The sequence below is a fragment of the Bufo gargarizans genome, chromosome 8, assembly GCF_014858855.1.
Source record: "Bufo gargarizans isolate SCDJY-AF-19 chromosome 8, ASM1485885v1, whole genome shotgun sequence".
NCBI lineage: Eukaryota > Metazoa > Chordata > Amphibia > Anura > Bufonidae > Bufo > Bufo gargarizans.
The window spans coordinates 175,761,616-175,784,071 of record NC_058087.1 but is presented as its reverse complement, the minus strand read 5'-3'; the positions used below and the strand labels follow the sequence as shown (position 1 = coordinate 175,784,071).

The following is a 22,456-nucleotide window of genomic DNA, read 5'->3' as shown; positions in this document are numbered from 1 at the left end:
ACTCAAGGCGTTGCTGAAGGTTGTCTTCGGGTGTCAGGTCGGGATTCTAGAGGAGTTGCTGTGACGGCAGCAGCACATGAGTGATGAGCGGCACGATGTGAGGAGGTGGTTGCGGGGCTGATTGTCTGCGCTCACGACGGTAGAGTTTTCAGGCTATAAATACTCCCTGACTTCAGTCTGCAGTCCCCGCTCTGGTACAAGTTAATGGCACACGTGGGAGATGTCCTCCCCTACGGCAGGCGTGCAGAGCCATCCTAGTTCATGTGCTGTGGTGGGGATGGCTCCTGCTAACATACATGTAAATCTTTGGACTGTCATAACTCGCCATGTTGTGCAGCTGGACCCTGCTGCTTACAGATAGTTATACAGAATTCCTTAGGCGAACGAGAGGCGAAATCAGCAGGGCGCGGCCACCCATAGGTAGAGTGAGTATTAGGTCTAGTCCGAAACGCGTCAATAGTTCAGTGTTAGGATATTGCTTTTGTAATGTAAAGCATTTTTTTTATTTATTTTTTTTATAAATTTCGAATCAAGGATGATTTTAGGAAGCGACGACCCCCAAGTGCTGGATTTTTCCTCTTTCCATATATTTTATGGGTCCGTCCTGTTCCTACGGATGGATGCAGATTACCCCGTGGTTCGTTAGATTCGTGGTTGGACTAGTGTCGCCTGCTCTGTCCCGTTGCCTTTCATTCACATGCCCTTGGCAGCTCGTGCTGTTTGTCATTGCCCCTGAGTACACCTAGGACCTGCGTCACACACAGCGTTTTCGTTGGCGGTTTTAAGTGCGTTTTTAGGTTAAAAAAAATTACTTTAAAGTCTATGGTAAGGCTCCTTTCACATCTGTGCGGAACAGAGTGCACCAGAATGCATTCCGTTCCGTTTGGTTGCGTTCCCATGCCGGACAGAAAAACGCTGCAAGCATCTTTTTTGAGTGCGGCATGGGATGCGGAGCAAGACTGATCCAGTCTGAAACACAACGTAAGGCCTCATACACCCCACCGTTGTTTTGGTCCGCATCCGAGTCGCCGTTTTGGCAGTTCTGATGCAGACCCATTCCTTTCAACAGGGCCGCAAAAGATGCGGACAGCACTCCGTGTGCTGTCCGCATCCGTTGCTCCGTTCCGTGGTCCGCAAAAAAATATAACCTGTCCTGTTCTTGTCCGTTTTGCGGACAAGAGCAGGCAGTTATATCAGCTGTTTGCACGCTGACGCCATCCGTATTTTGCGGATCCGCAATTTGCGGACCGCCACAACAGTCGTGTGCATGAGGCCTTAGTCAATGGTGCCGGATCAGTTTTCTCGGACACAAAAGAAAATGTCATTTTAGAGCTAATACAACCGGATCTGTTCATAACGGATGCAGTCGGTTGTATTATCCTAACGGAAGCGTTCTTGAAGCGGCCGCGCACATGTCCAACCTGCCACTCCTGTCAGTTTAGGGGAGCAGCAAGGGGCCTGCAGGGGGGTACGAGGACCTCATGATCGGTGGGTAGGAGTACCCACCGATCTGATAGTTATCAGGGACAACTTGTACCTACCGGAAACCCCCCTTTAAGTGCATAGAGGGGCGGGGCCAGTACTGGAAAGCTGAGGAGCTAGGCCCCGCCCCTCGGTGCACCGAAGCCCACATTTGTTTGAGGAATAAGTCTTTTATCTCCGGAATGCCACAAACGATTTTTACAAGACTGGTATCGTTTTAATAAGCAGGACCAACCCTACAGGCTTTCATGCCTGGTTTAATATGGTTGACAGGAAGTTTATCTGTTGTATGAAAATGAAGCTTGGCGGTTGTAAAAAAATCATCATATTTTAAAAAAAAATTCTTGTCCAGTTGTAAGATTCCTGCTTGCTGTCGATGAGTGGAACCAATCCATGTCTACAGATTGTGTTCTTCCCGACAGCATCGATTGTAATAACCTTTGCTTCTCCTTTCAGCACTGGACAGTGCCACCCCATCCTCACCAAGCTGCTCCACCGGATTGGCCCCCAGCACCACTAAAGCATCCGGCCGTAACGTCGCCCCATCTGCTGCCGAGAAGGATGAGGGCAGCAAGAAGAAGGTGCGGCGGCAGTGGGAGTCGTGGAGCACCGAGGACAAGAACACCTTCTTCGAGGCTCTCTATGAGGTGAGTGCAGGCCGAGTAGCGTTTGGAGCACAAACGTTTATTCTGTTGCTCCTTTAATTTGTCAGTTTCTTTGCAAATACCTGGCGAGTAATCAGACGGTTTACATTGCTCCGTCTAAAAGTGGGCGTTTCTTTTAGATGCGCCCCCCCCCCGAAATGCTGTGGCAGTACCAGCCATATGTACGCTTTATTCAGGAATTTAGATTGATGACCTATGCTCTGGATAGAAAGTCATGATCAGTTTGGAAGGAGCCATAGCTTTTGCCGTGGCCTCTCCCTAGGACACGTGACGTCGCCGCACATCGGTCACTTGGCCTAGTTGCAGCTCAGCCCCACTCAAGTCAATGCACATACCGAGCACTGCTGTTATAAACGTACGGCGATGTGCTTGGTGAACGGCCAGGAGCCGTATGTACTCGCCAGACCTCCGGCTTCCTGAAACAGCTGATCGCGGGGGTGCCGGGACTCAGACCCTGACCGGTGTGATAACGATGACCTATCCTAAGGGTGGGTCATCATTATCAATTCCTGGATAACCCCATTTAACATATCTCAGACACACGAAGTGGAAACTTCCACTAGGAAACGGACCTGCTGTGCAGAGTTTTATGTCTGCAACCTGTCTGTTTCCATTGCAGATTCACTTCAATGGGGTTGGCAAAACTTGGCTCTTCCTTGTATTTCCTACTCGCGGCTGCATTGGAAGAGGACGTGCAGTCTGAGCTAACTGGCGGCCATCCCTTCTCTATAGATGGGCCCTGAGACGAGAGGTCTCATCTTTGAAGTGAAGCCGGCCCGGACATCAGCTGATCGCAGTCGATCGGGCTCCTGGAACCCTTTGCATTGTGATGTTCTGATTGAGCACCAGCCCTACATGGCAACCATTCAAATACTGTGTATGACCCTCTATGTAATGTTTGGACAGGATGGTTCCATTAGAGTTGTTGCTGCTGATACTTACTGGCTTATATAGGGACACCCCCCCCCCCCCCCCTCCCTCCCCCACGGCGTCCATATACCATTTTAATTTAAGAAAAAGAGGAAAATCCAGTTTCTAGTAAAAAGTGAAAAGTAAAACTAAACAGAAGGTTTCATTGAATATCCATATAAAATCCATCACATACGTAGACACTTTCTTGCGCGTTTCAGGTCAATATGGCCTCTAGGGCTTAATTAGATTGCCGCTGTGTGGACTGACCGCAGCGCTCACTATCATGGTGATCTGTGATGCTGTGAGTTCCAGCCTGACTGTGCGTCTACCGTCTTGTACTTGTAATGCTGCTGCGAGTTCAGCTTAGGTGACCTGCGTCCGTTACCCAGAGCTGGACCACAAATGGCCACCCGAATACGGCCTCCATCATGGCATATGCTTAGATTACGTTTCAGTGTGCCAAATCCCATCTGCTTGACCCTAAGAACTGTTCTCTTCTTACACCCCGTCATGTGTTTAGCATGGAAGGACTTTGAAGCCATTCAAAACAACTTTGCCCTCAAGTACAAGAAGAAAGCCAAGCCGGCCAGCATGGTGAAGAATAAGGAGCAGGTGCGGCACTTCTACTACAGAACATGGCACAAGATCTCCAAGTACATTGATTTTAATAATGGTGAGTGTTCCCTCCACCCCTTCCTCCGCCATCAAGCTTGTGTGATTGGCGGCAGTGCTCCTTGTCCTGCTGTTTCGTAGGAGCCAATTGATGGCTTATTCTAAGGACAGGCCATCAATGTGAAGACCCAGAGATCTCCTTTAATGTATGTGTGTCCTTGTCCGTGTTGCACTGGATCTATATCCAGTGCTGCGTGAAATCTGTCTTCCTTTTGCCATCCTTACCCCTTGGTCTCTTCTTCTTTTTGTTTCTTGTAGTATTTTCTTGTGGTCTTAAGAAGTCCTCGCAGGAGCTTTATGGCCTCATCTGCTATGGAGAACTGCGGAAGAAGATTGGGGGCTGTAAGTTTTGTGCGGGATTTGGTCATGGGAGTAATGTTCGGCAGAAGTGCTTGCTGTACAGGTAGATGGTTGATCTTGGACCTCTTTAGGTTCCCACCTTCTCTAGTAGATTTGGCAAAGCAAATTTGCCAAATCTGTTGGCTTAAAGCAGGCATGCTCAACCTGCAGGCCCTCCAGCTGTTGCAAAACTACAACTCCCATCATTCCCTGACAGCCTACAGCTATCATCCTACAGAAGGGCATCGTGGGAGTTGGAGTATTAGAACAGCTGGAGGGCCGCAGGTTGAGCGTCCCTGACTTAAAGGGATCCTAATGCTTTTGGCCCCATGCGTGTGCGGCGTGCTCTCAAATCATTTCTGTGGGCGTTACAAAAATACCTGTTGGCTGTTTTCAGATAGTCCCATAGAAATGAAATGGAGAGCGCAACACGCACGCACAGCCGCTGCTCCATTCACTTCTCTGCGACTGCTGGACATAACCAAGCCAGAGCTCGGCTATTTCCTGCAGCCCCATAGAAATGGAGGGCAGGACACTCCCTGTGCAGCTGCTCCCTGCGCACTTCGGAGGTCGCGTTCTGGAGATGGGTGCAGGTTCCACAGGTGAGACCTGCCCATATCTGACATTGATGACATATCCTAGAGATATGGCACCAGTGTCGAAGATAAGACAACCCCTTTAATGCTGGGTCTGAAGGTGCCCATACGCTTTCAATAGCTGCTGGTCCTCTCTTCTCCCCCGTACACATACAGGCTTGGTTTAGCCAAGCATGCATGTGTTTTAAGTGTCAAAAAAGGAAAAAGCCACTGGCAAATACCTCTCCTGCCAGAACAAAAGGATCGGGTGTTGAACTTGACTTAATCCTTCCTTCCCCAGCATCGTCTGTGCGGAGGCCCCCCCCCCCCCCCATACTTGTTAGTTGGTCGGCGTGTCCCGCCTCCAATATTTTAATGTGGTTGGGTGTCTTTAGTACATATGGCCTTGTTACCTCTCACTCCAATGAATTCCGGCTCTGATTATCTCTTTCTTTTGTTATTGCAGGTATGGATGATAAGAATGCGGCCAAGCTGAATGAGCTGATCCAGTTAGGGTGAGTGAGTGTCATGTTTGTTCAAAGACCACACTTTTACGGGCTGAGGGTCGGCTACAAGCTATCGTACAAATGCTTGTTACCGATGGTTGCTCTGTGTAATGGTGCCGCCGATCACCTGCCGAGCAAACGCTCATTTATTGGGTGATTGCATCTTTCACGCATCACACAAAATCATTATAAGCAGGGATGAGTTACGAGTGGGCGAGCAGTTACTTTCCTGTGCATTGGCCCGTGGAAAAGGACCTTTACTAGTGATTAGTGTTGAGCGAACTTGTGTTTTAAGTTCGGCGTCTAAAGTTCGGGTTCGGGTTATCGATTCCGGTACCACAGACCAAGTTTTGGTCCGTGGTAGTGGAATCCATAACGCGATTCTTCGATGGGCCGAACTTAAAACACAAGTTCGCTTAACACTACTAGTGATGGCAAACTAGGTAAACTCTTAAAAGCACTTACCTCCTAGGCACAGGATAAGGGATAAATGTCTGACCGGCAGGGGGTCTAGCCACTTAGCAAACACTAAGCTGGTTCATATTAATATCTCTGCTGATCTTTTCACAGGGCGACGACGGTGCGTTACAAAGGCCGGAACCTGCGGATTAAGGCTCCGATGTGCAGAGCACTGAAGAAACTCTGTGACCCGGAAGGAAAGACGGGTACGTAGGTTTTGTTTCTGTGCATTTATAGCTGGGAGTTTTGTCACTTTACTCATTTGTTACTGGTTGTGCGTTGATGGGTTAGATCGCTTTACTTCCAGTGTGATCTGACTAATTTGGTCTGAACTGAAATAGTCATGTCTAAGGAAGGGGAATCGAAGGGTAAGTTTAGACACCGTTCCTTGAACTTTCTTCTATTCATATAACGTGGTATAAAAAAAAAAGTACAAAAAAAATTCATGTTTGCGTCTAAAAGATCATCTCTCTTCAGCTGATCATTTCCATTGTTCACTCCGTTCCTAGTACCAGAACAAGTGCTGAATCAATCATATGATGGACATCACCAGTGCCTTTTTTTTTTTTTTTAAACTGGGATTTGAGATGACGGCTCCAAAGGGATCCACCAGTGCTGATGTGTACAATACCCTTAGGGCTCATACACACGACTGTTGGATGTTTTGTGGTCTACAAATTGCTGATCCACAAAACACGGATACCGACCGTGTGCATTCCGCCCGCTATAGAACTGTCCTATCATTGTCTGTAAAACGGTTAGGAATATGAAATGTTCTATTTTTTTACAGGGCGTTGCGGAATGGACATAAGGATGTGGAGAACACATGGGTGTGCTTTTTACATCTTTTGCGGCCCCATTGAAGTGAATAGGCCCGCAACAAATGCGGACCAAAAAGACATTCGTGTGCATGAGCCCTTAGGTGCACAACACCAAGATCTAAGGGCCAGCTCTCATATTCTAGTTGTGTCCTTGGCAGGTAAAGTGGTATATATATATATATATATATATATATATATATATATATATATATATATATATATATATATATATATATATATATCATATATATATATATATCATATATATCATATATATATATATATATATATATATATATATATATATATATATTTTTTTTTTCTGTATTCATGTCTAGGTCTGAGCGATGAGGAGGATCAGAAACCGGTGAGACTGCCTCTAAAAGTACCCATAGAACTTCAGCCCCGAAACAACCAGGCCTGGGCCCGTGTGCAAAGCCTGGCGCAGAATCCACGCCTCAGGTATTGAAAAGTGAACTGTCATTGCAACCTGAAGTAATTCCTACCTACCAAAAATATGCAGTGACTACAAGGGAAATTTTGAGAGTGAAGAAGCTTTTTATGAGGAGTAGCCTTTTAAATTTCCTCCACTTTTTTTTTTTTTCAGGATGATGGTGGAGTTGCACAGAAAGGTCTCCAGTCTTATTGAATTTCTCAAGCAGAAATGGGCTTTGCAGGAAGTTCGCGTTGTATCCTTTCCGTATTAAGGTCCCTTTACACTGGACAATTGAGCAGACAATTGTCGGGAAGGGAGCGTTCCCTCCTGGCAATCGCCTGCTTGTCAGTGAAGGAGCAGCGATCTCCTCCACAGTATGGAGAAGAGTGACCGCTAATGCCATCGCTCGTCCCCATACAGAATCATTGTTTGCCGGGAGCAGAGGCGGTTTAGACGGCACAATCTGCTGCTGGCAAGCGACGAATTACGTGACCGCACTTATGATCATATATTATCTGCTGAACAAGCGTTTTGCTCGTTCATCAGGTAATCAGCGGCACCTTTACTCCACCAGATAATCGCTACGAAGCATTCCTATGAACGCTTGTTAGCAATTATCTAGCTGAGAGTCGGCCCGTGTAAAGCCGCCTTTCGTCGTTGACAAGCTCGATGATTGGCCCAGCTTCTCAGCAAATCAATTCTAACAAACTGATTTGTCACACTAGCAAGAGCTCTTCACCTGTGAGGGGCCACACCTGCCTGTTGATCGACAGGGCCGAACAACTAGCCCCTCACAGATGAAGAGCTCTTGTTAATGTGATGAAACCATTCGCTCGTCCCTAATATAAAGTTCTTTTGTGTTCCTTCAGTCTTGTCTTATCTTATCGTGCTTAGTTTCCTTTACTAATATTTCTCAGAGGAAAAGCCTGGATGATCATCAGTTAGCAGATGTGGAGTCTCAGGACTCCAAGGAAGAACTTTATCTTTTCCCACCGGAAACCTCCCAGTTGTCTTCTTTACCAGGAGTGGCAAGGGTCGTCCATTCCAAAGCCCATTGTACCGTCCACTGGCAGGAGTCTGGCAAATACAAACAGAGCTCTAAGGATGTTCACTTGCTGCCCCCTGCTCAGATTCTCGGCATCCAAACTGGGCAAGGCACGGCTCGGGTACAGCTTAAGTGCCCACGAGGTAATGCAGATGCTAAACAAGGAAACAAAGTAGAGGTGCCCAGTAACGCCATGCCAGAGAAAACCCCGAACGTTGAGAATGGTTCGATGGAGAATGTATCTTCTGAAGGGGTGTCAAATGGGCCAAAGACTCCTGATGAAGCCCCTCCAGAGACTATGGATACCTCTGCAGGTGGGGAGATATCTAGCGTTCCGCCTCCAGATGTGGAGGAACTCTCATTAAATGACCCCTTGCCCCGTTATTTAAAGTCCTGCCAAGATCTTATTGTTCCGGAAGCGATTCAGACAGCTGATAACGTTTCTGCCTGTCCTCCAGCATCTCCAGAGTCAAACTCCAAACCTCCCGGAGACGTAGAGTCTCCAAGCCGAGAGAAGGTAGAAACACAGGCTCCAACCCCCCACCAGGATGATTGCACTACACAAACTTCAGGACTGGACACTCAGGTGAAGGAGCAGAGTGGTTCCTCCAAAGCTCCCAAGGACAACTCTAATCAGCTCACTGAGCAGCTCCGTCAGGAGGGCTGGAATCAGCAGACATCCGAAAATCTGACACTAGCCGAGGTCTACCTCATGTTGGGCAAACCAGGCAAGGTACAGTTGGAGTATGAGTGGATGGATTCCAACAGATCGGATGACTCTGACTCCCCTTTACATTACAAACAGAGGCTCCTGAGCTGCCTTCTACGGCTCATAGCGACAGAGGTGAACCCCAAAACTGTAAGTGTTCTTTCTTTAAAACCTTCTTGGGAGAATTTTTATATATTTTATCTTCAGAGAATTTTTGACTTGTCATAGATTTAATCGGTGAAGGATGGGTGCTAAAAATCCACCTTTTTGCTTTAATGGGTTATCCCGTAATTAGTATCTATGAACTACATCCTCAGGATAAGTCATCAGTATCAGATTGGCTGGGGTCTGACACCCTGGACCCCCGCTGATCAGCTGTGCTCCATGAGTGTCGCGGCCTCTTCTTAGGCCATGTGATGTCACGTGGCCTAATTGCAGCTCAGCCCCATTGAAGTGAATGGGTCTGAGCTGCAAATTCAATACCAAGCACAGCCACTATACAATGAATGGCGCTGTGCTTCGTAAGTTGCCCTTTAACAGCCGATCGGCAGGGATGCTGGGACTTTGACCCCTCCCGATGTCCTAACAATGACCTATCCTGTGGATAGGTAATCATTATCAATTCCTGGATAACCTCTTTAAGCAAAAGGACCGGTCCCCAGAGAAGTGGGGGGGGGGGGGGGGGTGGTGAGTGGCATACAAACTTAAATAGGAGTCCATACGCTGCTCTGCACATGTCTCTTAGCAGAGCTGACAAATGAAGCTCAGCCGAGTACATATGCCCCTTCATTTTGGCAATTGTTGGGGGTTTCAGCATCCGCACCCTCGCTGGCCATGGCACTATGACGTGTGAATAGTTTTGTGAAGCTTAAGGTACACTTTTCAGATCTGTCTTGGAAGAACTTCCACCATCGTTACTAGAGCCGTTACCAGATATACCACCGCTTTCATCACTAATTTAATGTACCAGGCTTTTAGTACATGATCTTTTTGAAATTGCATTTAGCAAGTTTGTTCCGTCTTTCTCCAACTGGATGATCAGTATACATTGGAAGGATCTCCCAAGTAATCAGCTCCGTCCACTACACAATGGCTGAAGCTTTGTAATTCTGTCGCTGACTTCACAACAGCTAATCCTTGGCATGTGGGGTGTCGGATCCCTAACGATCAGATATTGATGACCTATGTTCAGGCTAGGCTGTCAATAATACGAACTTGGAATACCCCAGTTAAAGGGGTGCTAGATCGCGCAGGGCACGGGCTGTTTTGTTTACAATAACACACTGCCGGGCGGAAGCTTCCGCCCGACAGTGTGTTCAGTGACGTCACCGGCTCTGATGGGTGTGCTTTAGCGCTGCCCTAGCCGTTTTGCTGGCGGCCCATACGCAGCATCCGTAATTGGAGACGCCAACCCCCGAGAGACATCATCCTTTTCAGAAGGAGTTTATAACCGATACTCAACTACCCAAATTCCAGTTGGCGCGGGGTCTACTCTGTTGCACTGTCTCTTTGAAAACTATATGGCAGAGCTGGCAGTGCCTATGCATGACATAATACCGTCTTGATCTGCCAAGGCTGCTGGAGGGTTACTCTGGAGCGAACGTTCATTGGATTGTGTACTCGGCCGTGTACAAGCAGTGAAATTCTGCTCCGGGTAAGTGTGTATTCAGCCCATGGAATATGCCGATGAATAACTAGAGCAGAGGCAGTAGAAATGTGTAGGCGATGGGTAGTGGTATAGGTAGGCCACCGATAGATAATTCTGCCAAAAATACGGTACGTTTTTTGGGAAATGTGTTGACACTTTGAAGTTCACCCTTTTGTTAGAATTTCTATTGCAATCCCCCAGTATCCATATGACGACATACGTTATTAGATAGTGGTGTCTCCAGTACCTTTCAGGAACCTGCAGTGCTCGGCTCCCTACCTGCAGAACCACCGCACAATCTATCTGTAGTTATATTGTAGATGGGAGCGAGGAGGGGGATGCAGCTGCCGTGACTGTGAGAGGAGACCTCTGGCACTGCAGATTTTGTGAAACTACAACTCCCAGTATGCATACTTGCTCGGCTGTTCTCGGAACTTCCATGGGAGTTGTAGTTTTGCAACAACTGTAGTGCCGGAGGTTGCTGACCCTTGCCTAGACTATGTACAGGTGGTAAAATCTCAGCTATGACATGTATTAGGCCTTTACAGATTTGTACATTCAGGTGGTGGTTCCACTCATTAATGGCAAGCAGAGGTTTTGAAACTAGTAATAATTTAAACATTAAAGGGGTATTCTTGTCTTGGCATATCTCTAGGTGTCTGATAGGTGCAGGTCCCACCTCTGGAATCCGAACCTATACTTAGAACAGAGCCCCCAAAGTGCTGGAGGACGTACCACGCATGCGTGGCCGCCCTCCATGCATTTCTATGGGACTGCCGAAAATAGCCGGTCACTGGCTCAGCTATTTCCATAACCCCCGTAGAAGCGAATGGAGCAGTGGCCGCGCTTGCGCTGGGCGATTTTTCCAATTATTTCAATAAGATTTCAAAAAATAGCCAAGCGGCACTCCCATAGGAAGGAATGGAGGATGGCTGCGCACGCACGTGCCCCCTTCAGCACTTTTCGGGCTTCTGGGACCTGTACCTATCAGACATTGGGGGCATATCCTAGTGATATGCTCCCAATGTCCAAGATGGGAATAACCTTTTAGGCTACTTTCACACTCGAGTTTGGTGCGGATCCGCACAAAGGCATCCGTTCAGATAATACAACTCGTGCATCCATTCAGAACGGATCCGTTATCTATTGTGTCAGTGACTTAGTGTGTGACAGGAAGGTACCGTTTGGCTCAGTTTCATCTGACGGACACCAAAACGCTGCAAGCAGCGTTTTGGTGTCTGCTTCAAAAGCAGAATGGAGACGGAACGGAGGCAAACTGATGCATTCTGAGCAGATCCTTTTCCATTCAGAATGCATTAGGGCAAAACTGATCCGTTTTGGACCGCGTGTGAGAGCCCTGAACGGATCTCGCAAACGGAAAGCCAAAACGCCAGTGTGAAAGTAGCCTTAATTGTCTTAAAAATATTAGTGACCGCATTAGATACTGTATTGCCATTTTATAAGGGTTTTGTTTTCCACGTTTTGTTTTTTTAATCTGTTGGTGTTTTTTTAATAGCCGTCATCGGCTCCGGACAAGACCTCCATTGCTACATCCCCCTTAAAGCTGCCAGGCCAGGACCAGACCCTCACCCCACCTGGTAAAATCATCACCCTGGTCTCCCGCAACCCAGACTGCCTGAGGACGCAGCCAGCCCACCTCCAGTCCACCTTCTCTCCCACTTCTAGTACCTCAGGTAAGTGGAGGACCCCTGTCCATGTTCCCTATTGGGGCATATGGAGGTCATAGAGGAAGGGGGTTTCTCCCGCTCAGGACCCTCTCCAGAACTGAGGGCCACTCCTGTTCTGTTAAACCTGTGTGGTCCTTCCATTACATAGTGACCATTTAATAGCACATCTCCTCTGCAACTTCATCTTCCCCCGGCCGAGTCATCTATGTGCCAGGAGCGGCCTCTGCTGCCATTTTAAATGGAGTTCTCTCTAATCATTGTATTTTGAATGCGCTGCATCTTTCTACTCCATTTACAAGATCACTGCTTGCTGTCTGTAATTGGGGACTTAAAGCGGTGTTCCACGATTTTGATATTGATGGCTTATCTTCAGGATAAGCCATCATTATTAGAACTGGGAGAGTTGTTGTACGCCCGACGACCAGCTCCGTCACTGAAGTTACCAGCTCTGCCTACTACACAGAAGATGGAGGGGGGTGTCTCACCCCATTTCCATTGCACGTTAGGCTGAGTTCACATCAGCGTTCAGCCTTTCTGTTCTCCCATTATAGGACCAGGAAAACGGAAAGGACGGATTTGGCACATTACTGAGCCGAATGGAGCCTAAGGACCCCATAGACTATAATGGGGTCCATTACGTTTCCACTCAGAAGATGATTTTGGAGTGGAGACAAAAGTTATGCATGCAGGACTTTTGTCTCCGCTTCAAAATCATCTTCTGAGCGGAAACCTAACGGACCCCATTATAGTCTATGGGGTCCGTAGGCTCCGTTCGGCTCAGTAATGTGCCAAATCTGTCCTTTCCATTCTCCTGCTCCTAAAACGGAGCAGGAGAACGGAAAGGCTGAACGGTGATGTAAACTCAGCCTTAGGCCTCATGCACACGGCCGTTGTTTTGGTCCGCATCCGAGCCGCAGTTTTGGCGGCTCAGATGCGGACCCATTAACTTCAATGGGGCCGCAAAAGATGCGGACAGCACTCCGTGTGCTGTTCGCATCCGTTGCTCCGTTCCGTGGTCCGCAAAAAAAATATAACCTGTCCTATTCTTGTCCGTTTTGCGGACAAGAATAGGCAGTTGTATTAAAGGCTGTCCGTGACGTTCGGCAAATTGCGGAATGCACACGGACACCATGTGTGTTTTGCGGATCTGCAATTTGCAGACCGCAAAACACACAACGGTCATGTGCATGTGGCACTACCTGCAGATTATTATTTTTTTGTGGATTTATCCCGAGTTTCACCCTGTACATTGAATTGGGTGAAAGATGCAGCATTTCCACAACATGATCGGCAGCGGCTCATTGCCTTCTTTTCTATGTGGATTTTGTTTTCGCATGAAATCTGCACGGTGTGAATTCTCCCAGTCGCCCCCATTAGTGGCATGGGGCTTTCCAGTTCAGTTTTCTCTAGTTGCCCTTGCCTGGACGGCATCTCATCTTGTGCATGTATGTGTCTTTCTGTACGCAGGTTTCAGGAATCTCTCCCGTCCGCTTCTGTTCGGTGGTCCTATGGGGTCTGTGACGACCAGCAGCGATGGAGCAGTGTTTGCAGTTCCCACCATGCTTCCGCCCAACAGCCGCCATGCCAAGATTTCCTCGCCAAGCAAGGAGTCTGAAGTAGCGGGTCGCCAGCACTTGGATGCACTTAGTGTATGTATATTTATCTACAGCTGCATAGATATCTGCTCCATGTGTAGCGGGCATAAGCTGCGGCTGTGACCAATCTGCCATACACACTGACTGCAGTTCTCCATGTAGTATCTAGAGGGGCACGTGGCTGCCGTCTGTTATTGTGAGCGGAGCTGCATCTGTCCGTGTATTTCGTCTGCAGCAGACATTGCAGGGGAAATGAAATGGCACATGCCAACCTTTTAATGCATGGATGAGCCTGCTGCAAGAGTAGACCTCCCTATATGACTGGGTTCGTTGTGAGAACAACCCCATAGGCACTTGTTAGCAGGACCAAGCTAATGAAACCAGATATACTGCCTGGTAGGGTTTATCCTGCTGATTTTAAAATGATACCTGTCTTGTGAAAATCGTGGCGTTCCCAAGGGGAAAAAAAAGCTTTATTTTTTTATTATTTATGCAAATAAGGACTGTAGTGCACTAAAGCTCTAATTTTCATTAAGATTAAGGGGACATTTCTTATGGGAAGTATGTAACTTTTTGGCATTTGGGGACGAAACTGCAATTTTTTTCCCTCGCTCACCCCACTCTTCTGAGATGACGGGAAAAGGGGGCATGGCGTGGGCGGGCTGGCAGGAAAGTGACTTAAATCTACGGTAAAGCGCAATACCACACACCTCCTATGGCCAGGTGTAGTGCTAAAGGCAGCCATGTTTTTCTAATCCTGGACAACCCCCTTTTAAAGGCTTTAGTCGTGTGACACAGACATGGCAAGGCTGCTGTGTACGTGGTTGTGTCACTACACGTGACGTAATGTCACCCTGACACGACAGCTGCATTAACTGCTGACCTGCTGGATTGTTTAGTTGCAGATCGCAAATCACTAGAAATGTTTCCAGCCTAAAGTCCAGACTAAGTTGTGCGACTGTTTCTTCTTCCCCGGGGCTCCCTAGAATAGTTGGGCAGCTGCATGACATCATGTCACAGACAGATTGCACACGTTTTTTTGTTGCACGACTTGTATGCGACTTGATGTCGCCGTAGCCTAGTGGAAATACGTTTTTACAATATTCAGTAGTCGGCGTAGAAGTTCTTGCATTGTGTTGCTTTTAATTACATTAACTGAAATATAATAATTGCAATTCAGAATTGTAATTGCAGTGCATTGTGGGAACCCATATAAGTTAGGGTCTGTCCCCCATCAGAGGTAAACGTTGGGAAGGTTTCCTGCTGCCTACCTCTGACAGAAGCCCCTATGTATGCCACATTTAGGCAGGTGAATGTAACCCTAGGGATATATTTAAAGCATACCGGAGTTTAAATTTTATTTTCAAAATTTGCATATTGGCTGTGGTTCTTTGTACAATCATAACTGCGAAGGAACAGGTTTTTCAGCTTCCCTAATGTCTCTCTGAGCCATATTATTCCCTGTTTCAGCTGCACATCTAGATGCATTTCTCTCACAAGCAGGGAGCATATCCCTTCTGTGGAATCTGCCAGTACTGTACATTTCCCTCACTTCCCAGTATATTTGTTTTCTTCTAGTGAGCTCAGAAAGCTAATACAGACTTACAGACACACAGGAGCTTCTCTGCTCTCTAAAAGCTGTGTAGAGGCAGGCCCTGGAGCTCAGCTAGCTCTGACACCCCCCGTGTCCTCTCAGCCACCTTCTGTGTCTCTGTTTCCAGGGACGGATTTTGCCTAACTACAGGCAGTGGATTGCCAGTTAGATGGCAGTGAGCCCTGTAGTGGCCATGACTTTACAGCTTTTTTTCAGGTGGATGTAGGTAGAGTTAGCGATTTAGAAATTTGCTAGTTACACTATTCTCTATTGGGCCGCATGCACACGACCGTGGTGTGTTTTTTGCGGTCCGCAAAACACGGATGGCGTCCGTGTGCGTGCCACAATTTGCGGAACGGCGCGCACAGCCTTCAGTATAAGTGCCTATTCTTGTCCGAATAGGACATGTTATATTTATTTTTTGCGGGGCCGCGGAACGGAGCAGCGGATGCATCTTTTGCGCCCCCATTGAAGTGAATGGGTCCGCATCCGAGCCGCCAAAACGGCGTCTCGGATGCGGACCAAAACAAAGGCCGTGTGCAGGAGGCCTTAAACTGTGTGAGCTTTCAGTGACTCTACGGCAGGAGAAGCATAGGCCTCAGACACAATGTGCACAGAGCCTAAAGGTGCCCATACCCATTCAATAGCCATCAACCAAACGCACATTTGGCTGGCAGTTGTTCTCGCTCATACACACGCATACTCAGTTTGGCAAAGCATGCATGTGTTTTCAATGGCAAAAGAGGAGAAAGCTGCTGCCGGACATCTCCTGCCAGAACAAACTGATCTGGGATTGAAATTCAACATGCCCGATCTTTTTCTCTCAACGTCCTCTATCCGGGGGGAGACGGGTTCAGTAGAAATCTATGGATGCGTCTCGGTTCCGTCTCCTGCAGCGAGGAGAGAGGGCCCACTATGGCAGCACTTTTCTCTCCTTGTTCTAGTGATCGGTATGGGTCTCGGCGCTCAGACCCCCAGCAGTCAAAAACGTTGATTTTGTCACTATAAAAGCACCTAGTGATCGTTGAGGGGGGGGGGGGGGGGGGTCTCTGCACTCGGACCCCCACCAGTCAAAACCTTTGATATGTTACTATAAAAACTTTTGATGTTCAGTGACTGTTTAACTCTATTACACACTGGTCCCAGTAAATTCTTATTCATTTTGGGATCTTCCAGACTCTGATCTTTACTCAGACTTGGAATGATTAGGTTACACTATATGTAAAACAGGGGAACTGCTCAGAAATCTCTGTGCAGCTTAAGACTAGGTTCTCGGTTAATCGAGGACTGATCTTTCCTCCATTTTTGCCTTGTCTTTTCACAGATATTACGTCCTTTATGTTGTATCATGACATGACACTCCTCTCTCGAAATCTTATCCTTTCAGTCTGACTTTTTCTTACCGAAGCCTAAGAAGCCGAGAAGTCGACACCTGCGGAAACCTTTAGTCGTCCAGGTGAGTGTTTAAGAGCATTCATACCATCCTTAGGCCTCTTGCACACAAACGTATTTTCATTCCGTTTCCATTCCGTTCTGCTAAAGGAAGGTTCTCCGTGTACATTCCATTTCTATTCTGCTAAAAGATAGATCTTGTCCGCATTACGGAAAAGGATAGTACTGGTTCTATAAAGGGCCAGCTGTTCCGTTCCGCAAAATACGGAATGCACACGGATGTCATCCGTATTTGCAGATCAGTTTTTTGAGGATTGCAAAATACATACGGTCGTGTGCAAGAGGCCTTAGGATATGCCATCTAAGTATTTGATGTGTGAGGGGCTCCAACTCCCGCCCCCCCTGCCAGTCAGGAATGCACGCGCATTGTGGGCGAGCCCCTTCATTCAACTGATTGGCAGGGATTTTGTGAGTGGGACCCCCACCGGTCAAATCATGTTGGCCTATCCTAAGAAGGAGGCCAGGCCATCAGTGGTATAGTCCCAGAAAACCTCTTTAGTGTGAATTTACACTTGGCGGATCCATTGCAGTAATTTCTGCAACTGTTCAGTTTTTCGGAATTCTAAGATCTATACTTTCCTCTACACAACCCCATTCATGTTTCTGCAACGGCAGCGGTAGCTGTGGTGCCGGAACAGCTCATCTTCGTCCGTAGTGAACGGAGCTGGCTACTACAGCGAATGGGAGCTGTGCTGCGGTTACCAGCTCCATAAACCGCACAACGGTGCCGGAGCTACTGCAGAACAGATGACCGATGGAGGTGAACCTTGTTGGACACCACCGATCAGATAGTGATGGTCTATCCTGCAGATAGGCTATCACTCGTAAGGAAGCAGACAACCCCTTAATGGGACCCTGTCTCTTTTTAAATTGACATTAACCCTTTCCCGACCAGCGCCGTACTGGCCGGGTCTTTAAAGATGGCGCCCGCTCCTGAGCGGAGCGGGTGCCATAGCCGCGGGTGGCCTGCTGTTTCTTATAGCAGACACCCGTGGATAATGTTCGCAACCGGCAGTAATGCCGATCTCGGACATTTAACCCCTCAGATGCCGTGGTCAATACTGACCACTGCATCTTAGCGGATGAAACACCGGAAGCGCGCGCTTCTGGTGATACTAGCTCCCCCCGTGCGACGATCGGAGGAGCCAGAGCTTGTGTTCAGCAGCCCCTGTCTTTGTGAATGACAGGAGGATGCTGCATAGTATTTCCTAAGGAGCCCTTGCCTGTAAGGCTGGGTTCACACGAGCCTGTCCGGATGCGTCCCGGTGTATTGCGGCAAACCCGCGCGATTAGGTACGCAATTGCAGTCAGTTTTGACTGCAATTGCGTTCCGATGTTCAGTTTTTATCACGCGGGTGCAATGTGTTTTGCACGCGCGTGATAAATAAACGACTGTGGTACCCAGACCCGAACTTCTTCACAGAAGTTCAGGTTTGGGTTCGGTGTTGTGTAGATGTTATTATTTTCCCTTATAACATGGTTATAAGGGAAAATAATAGCATTCTGAATACATAATGCTTAGTAGGTGATCAATTGAGGGTTAAAAAAAAATTAACTCGCCTTCTCCTCTTGATCGCGTAGTTCCCGGTCTCTTCTTTACTTCTTTAATGATGAACTACCGGCTAAAGGACCTGTGGTGATGTCAGATCACATGCTCCAATCACATGGTACTTTCTTTTAACCCTCAATTGATCACCTACTAAGCATTCTGGATTCAGAATGCTATTATTTTCCCTTATAACCATGTTATAAGGGAAAATAATACAGTGAATAGACTGTCACCTAGCAACCATGCGTGAAAATCGCACCGCATCCGCACTTGCTTGCGATTTTCACTCAGCCCCATTCACTTCTATGGGGCCTGCGGTGCGTGATAAACGCACAATATAGAGCATGCTGCGATTTTCACGCAACGCATAAGTGATGCGTGAAAATCACAACTCATGTGCACAGCCCCATAGAAATGAATGGGTCCAGATTCAGTGCGGGTGCAATGCGTTCACCTCCCGCATTGCACCCGCGCGAAAATCTCGCCCATGTGAACTCAGCCTTATAGGGCTCCATAGGAAAGTAGCAATTTTCTCATAGACTCCAATGCTAGTGCAATGGGGTCTATGAGAATAGCAATCTAATGATTGCTTGTTATGGTACCCTAGGGGAACTCTAAAAAAGTGAAAAAATTTAAATTTTAGTTCTTAAAAATAAAAAAAATTTAAAATTCTAATCGCCCCCCTTTTCCCAAAATAAAAATTAAAAGAACTAAAAAAATACACCATGGGTGTTACGATGTGCAAAAACGCCATTAGAATAAAAATATATTCCCCATACGGCAAACAGCAAAATGGAAAAAAAACGCCGAAATGGCCGATTCACCGTTTTTGGCCGCTTCATTTTCTACAATTTTATTTATTTTTTTATAAAAAGTGATCAAAAAGTCATACACACCACAGAATGGTATCAAGGAAAAGTTCAGATCGCACCGCAAAAAATGAGCCCCCACACAGCTCCGTGTACACATAATTACAAAAAAGCTATAGGGGTCAAAATATGGCGAAAAAACGCAAGAAAAACTATACATAAAAGGTATCGCCGGATTCGTACTGACCTGTAGAATAAAAGTAACCGGTCAGTTTTATTTCACATCGAAAGTCATAAATTAAAAAAAAAAACATAAAACTGTGGTGGAATTTCACACCATTTGGAATTTATTTCCCGCTTCCCACTACATCATATGAAATATTAAATGGTGGTGTTGGAAAGTACAACTTGTCCTACAAAATACAAGCCCTCATATGGCTGTGTGAACAGAAAAAATAAGAAAATTATGGCTCTGGGAAGGCAGGGAGCGCAAAACGAAAACGCAAAAACAAAAAGCCTCCGGGATAGAAAGGGTAAAGTGGTTGTGCACCTTTTGGGGGTGTTTTGGAAAGAGACCTGCAAAGGGAAACGTACTTTCCTGCTTCCTGGCGCTGGATCCCTGCTTCTTCTCTTCCTCGGCCGCTCCCGTCAGCTCCCACTTCCTGGCAATGGTGACCTGCGGCCAGCGATTGGCTGCAGCTGTGTCAAAATGGAGGTTTTCATCTTGGGAGTCGAGTGGAGAAGCCTGAGGCAGGAAGATACGGAGCCTACGTTGGGAAGAAGGCAAAAGTACATTTCCCTTTACATGTCAGCCCCCCCCCCCCCCCCCAAAGATGCACAACCCCTTTAAGGCCTCCTGCACGTGAATGTATGTGTTCCGTTCTGTGCATTGGGGACCGCAATTTGCGGTTCCCAATGCACGGAGAACGTTCGTGTGGCCTCCGGGACTGATACAGACCCTTTTAACTTGAATGGGTCCATCATCCGCCCGCTCCGCAAAAAGATAGAGCAAGTTCTATCTTTTTGTGGAACGGAAGTATGGAACGGAATCCCACAGAAGCACTCTGTAGTGTTCCGTTCCGTGCTTGAGTTCCGCACCGTTCCGCATCTCTGGATTTGCGGACCCATTCAAGTCAATGAGTCCGCATCCGTGATGCAGAATGCACACGCAACGGTGCCCGCGTATTGTGGATCCACATATACAGTCTGCAATACGGCAACAGGACACCTACGTTCATGTGCAGGAGGCCTAAGTTGGGGCATGTGTATGTTACTATTGCGCAGCTGAACTAATGCTATTATGTATGCTGTATGTACCCCCAAAATGCCAACAGGGCAGAAGTTGAGACCCCATCCTAATGTCTTGACCTTAGACGTCTCACAGTTGCAGAGAAGTTTACACTAAGATCCATTTATAGTGGCCAAAATTTTCTCGTTCCCTATTGATCATTACAATAATTCATTTGTTTGGGATTTGTGGTTTTTGTTAGCTTCAGTGGGGTTCATAGTTGACCATTAATTGTGCCATTTCTCCTCACAGAGGACGCTTCTTCCTCGACCGTCCAGCAGTTCTTTACCACATGTCTGCTCCTTCTCCATCCTCTCCAACTCTTCAGTAGCAGGTACTGCACTTGACATATTCCCTCTCTGAGAACGGGGAGAGGGGAAGATACAACCGCTTTACTTCCTTTATCACCAAAATACAATATTACAAGGTTTGTGTCATCTAAAGCATTGGTGGCATATCGCTTGGATATGGGGACCCGCACCTATCTCTAAGACGGAGCGGCAAAGTGAAGGAGAGCAGACCGGGCATGCTCTGCCGCCTTCCAATCGTTTCTATGGGACTATCGAAAATGGCCAAATGCCCGCTTGTTTATTTCTGTCAGCCCCATAAAAGTGAATGGTGCTGTGGGCGCGCTTGTGTGATGCGCTTCTCATTAATTTCTTTGAGACTACCAAAGTAGCCGAGCGCACCGCTCTATTATTTTTGGCACTCCCATAGAAATGAATAGAGGGCGGCCTCGCATGCGCAGTCTGCTCACCCTTAACTTTGCTCCATTCTAGAGATAGGTTTGGCTCCCACCTCTGGGACCCGATCCTATCGGACATTGGTGGCATAGCCTAGCGATATGCTACCAATGCTTGAAATGACACAACCCCTTTAAGCCCCTCTCGTTTTAATAAACTTTGGTCTTTTCATAGTGACATGTCAGATGTTTTGATCAGCGGGGGTCTGGGTGCTGAAACTCCTGCCCATTGCTAACACAGAGGGGCGGAAGCATTCAGCTGAGTGTTGTCCTCCTTTGTTTCTGTTCGGCAAAATAAAGTGGCACGGCGCTCAGGCGAGTTAGTTTGACCCTTATTTTAGCAATTGGGACGCCAACCAATCAAAACTTCTAACAAGTCCCTATGACATGCCACAAATTTGTGAAAGTAATAGGTACACTTGAATATAATATATGAACATACTATGCTCAGAATAAGCCCCTTTAATCATCAGCATCCTGGTTGTTGCAGCACTGCTCTAATTCACTTCACTGGGAGCAGCGCTGCAGTTACAGCTCCGTCCACTACACAATGGACGAAGCCATGTAGTTTCTCATGCCGAAGACGCAAGGCAAGGGTCGTCAGACTACCGCCAGTCTGATATTGAGGATAGGCCATCAATATCAAAATCCCAATAACCACTGTAAAGTGCTGTGATTTTATAATTTTTTAATCGTCTTGTATTAAAAATTCTCACCTGATCAGCATAACTTAGTATAGCAAGGATCAGCAACATTCGGCACTCAAGCTGTTGTGAAACTACAACTCCCAGCATGCTCCTTTTGACTTCTGTGGGAGTTCAGAGAACAGCCAAGCAAGTGGGCATGATGGGAGATGTAGTTTCACAACACCTAGAGTTCCGGAGGTTGCTGATCCCTATAGTAGAGCATGAAACGCACCCAGAGAAGCCCCACGGCCCACTATCATAATGGATTCTATACATATAATGACTAGTGTTGAGCGAACTTGTGTTTTAAGTTCGGCGTCTAAAGTTTAGGTTCGGGTTATGGATTCTGCTACCACGGATCATAACGGAATACTTCGATAACCCGAACTTTAGACGCCGAACTTAAAACACAAGTTCGCTCAACGCTAATAATGACCCAACATTGTCTGATCTTGGCCTGGTTTTTAATGGCTGAGCCTGCGGGTCCTCTGGGTTATTGCAAAGTATTTGAAATAATTTACTGGGGACTGTAAGTGATAATTTCTCGTACTTTTTTCCATTGGGGGACACAGCCCATGGGTATAGCTTAGAGGTATTAGTAGGAGGGACACTATGCAAATACAAAAGAGCTCCTCCTCGGGCTATACCCCCCGGCTCCACCAGGAGGAACTCAGTCTTTGCTTAGTGTCTGGTGAAGGAGGATGACACTTTTTCATTCGTCTCCCTTTTGTTATTTTTCTTCCAGCTGGGGACGCAGGTCGGCATGGCGCCTTCCTGGTCCCCC

General features: G+C 47.2%; 1 protein-coding gene across 2 annotated transcripts in view; it reads left to right on the top strand.

The window, feature by feature from the left end:
* CRAMP1 (cramped chromatin regulator homolog 1) overlaps nucleotides 1-22,456 on the top strand; it is a 42,280-nt gene that overhangs the window by 5,425 nt on the left and 14,399 nt on the right. The window contains exons 3-14 of one of the 2 annotated variants that reach the window (XM_044303785.1): nucleotides 1,939-2,144; nucleotides 3,588-3,732; nucleotides 3,990-4,073; nucleotides 5,112-5,160; nucleotides 5,722-5,816; nucleotides 6,770-6,893; nucleotides 7,039-7,120; nucleotides 7,785-8,771; nucleotides 11,786-11,963; nucleotides 13,425-13,606; nucleotides 16,534-16,602; nucleotides 20,497-20,578. In XM_044303785.1, the coding sequence (XP_044159720.1) occupies nucleotides 1,939-2,144; nucleotides 3,588-3,732; nucleotides 3,990-4,073; nucleotides 5,112-5,160; nucleotides 5,722-5,816; nucleotides 6,770-6,893; nucleotides 7,039-7,120; nucleotides 7,785-8,771; nucleotides 11,786-11,963; nucleotides 13,425-13,606; nucleotides 16,534-16,602; nucleotides 20,497-20,578 (2,283 nt within the window). Of the gene's footprint in view, nucleotides 1-1,938; nucleotides 2,145-3,579; nucleotides 3,733-3,989; nucleotides 4,074-5,111; nucleotides 5,161-5,721; nucleotides 5,817-6,769; nucleotides 6,894-7,038; nucleotides 7,121-7,784; nucleotides 8,772-11,785; nucleotides 11,964-13,424; nucleotides 13,607-16,533; nucleotides 16,603-20,496; nucleotides 20,579-22,456 lie in introns of those variants that run through there. The other variant, XM_044303784.1, reaches the window with a different exon arrangement.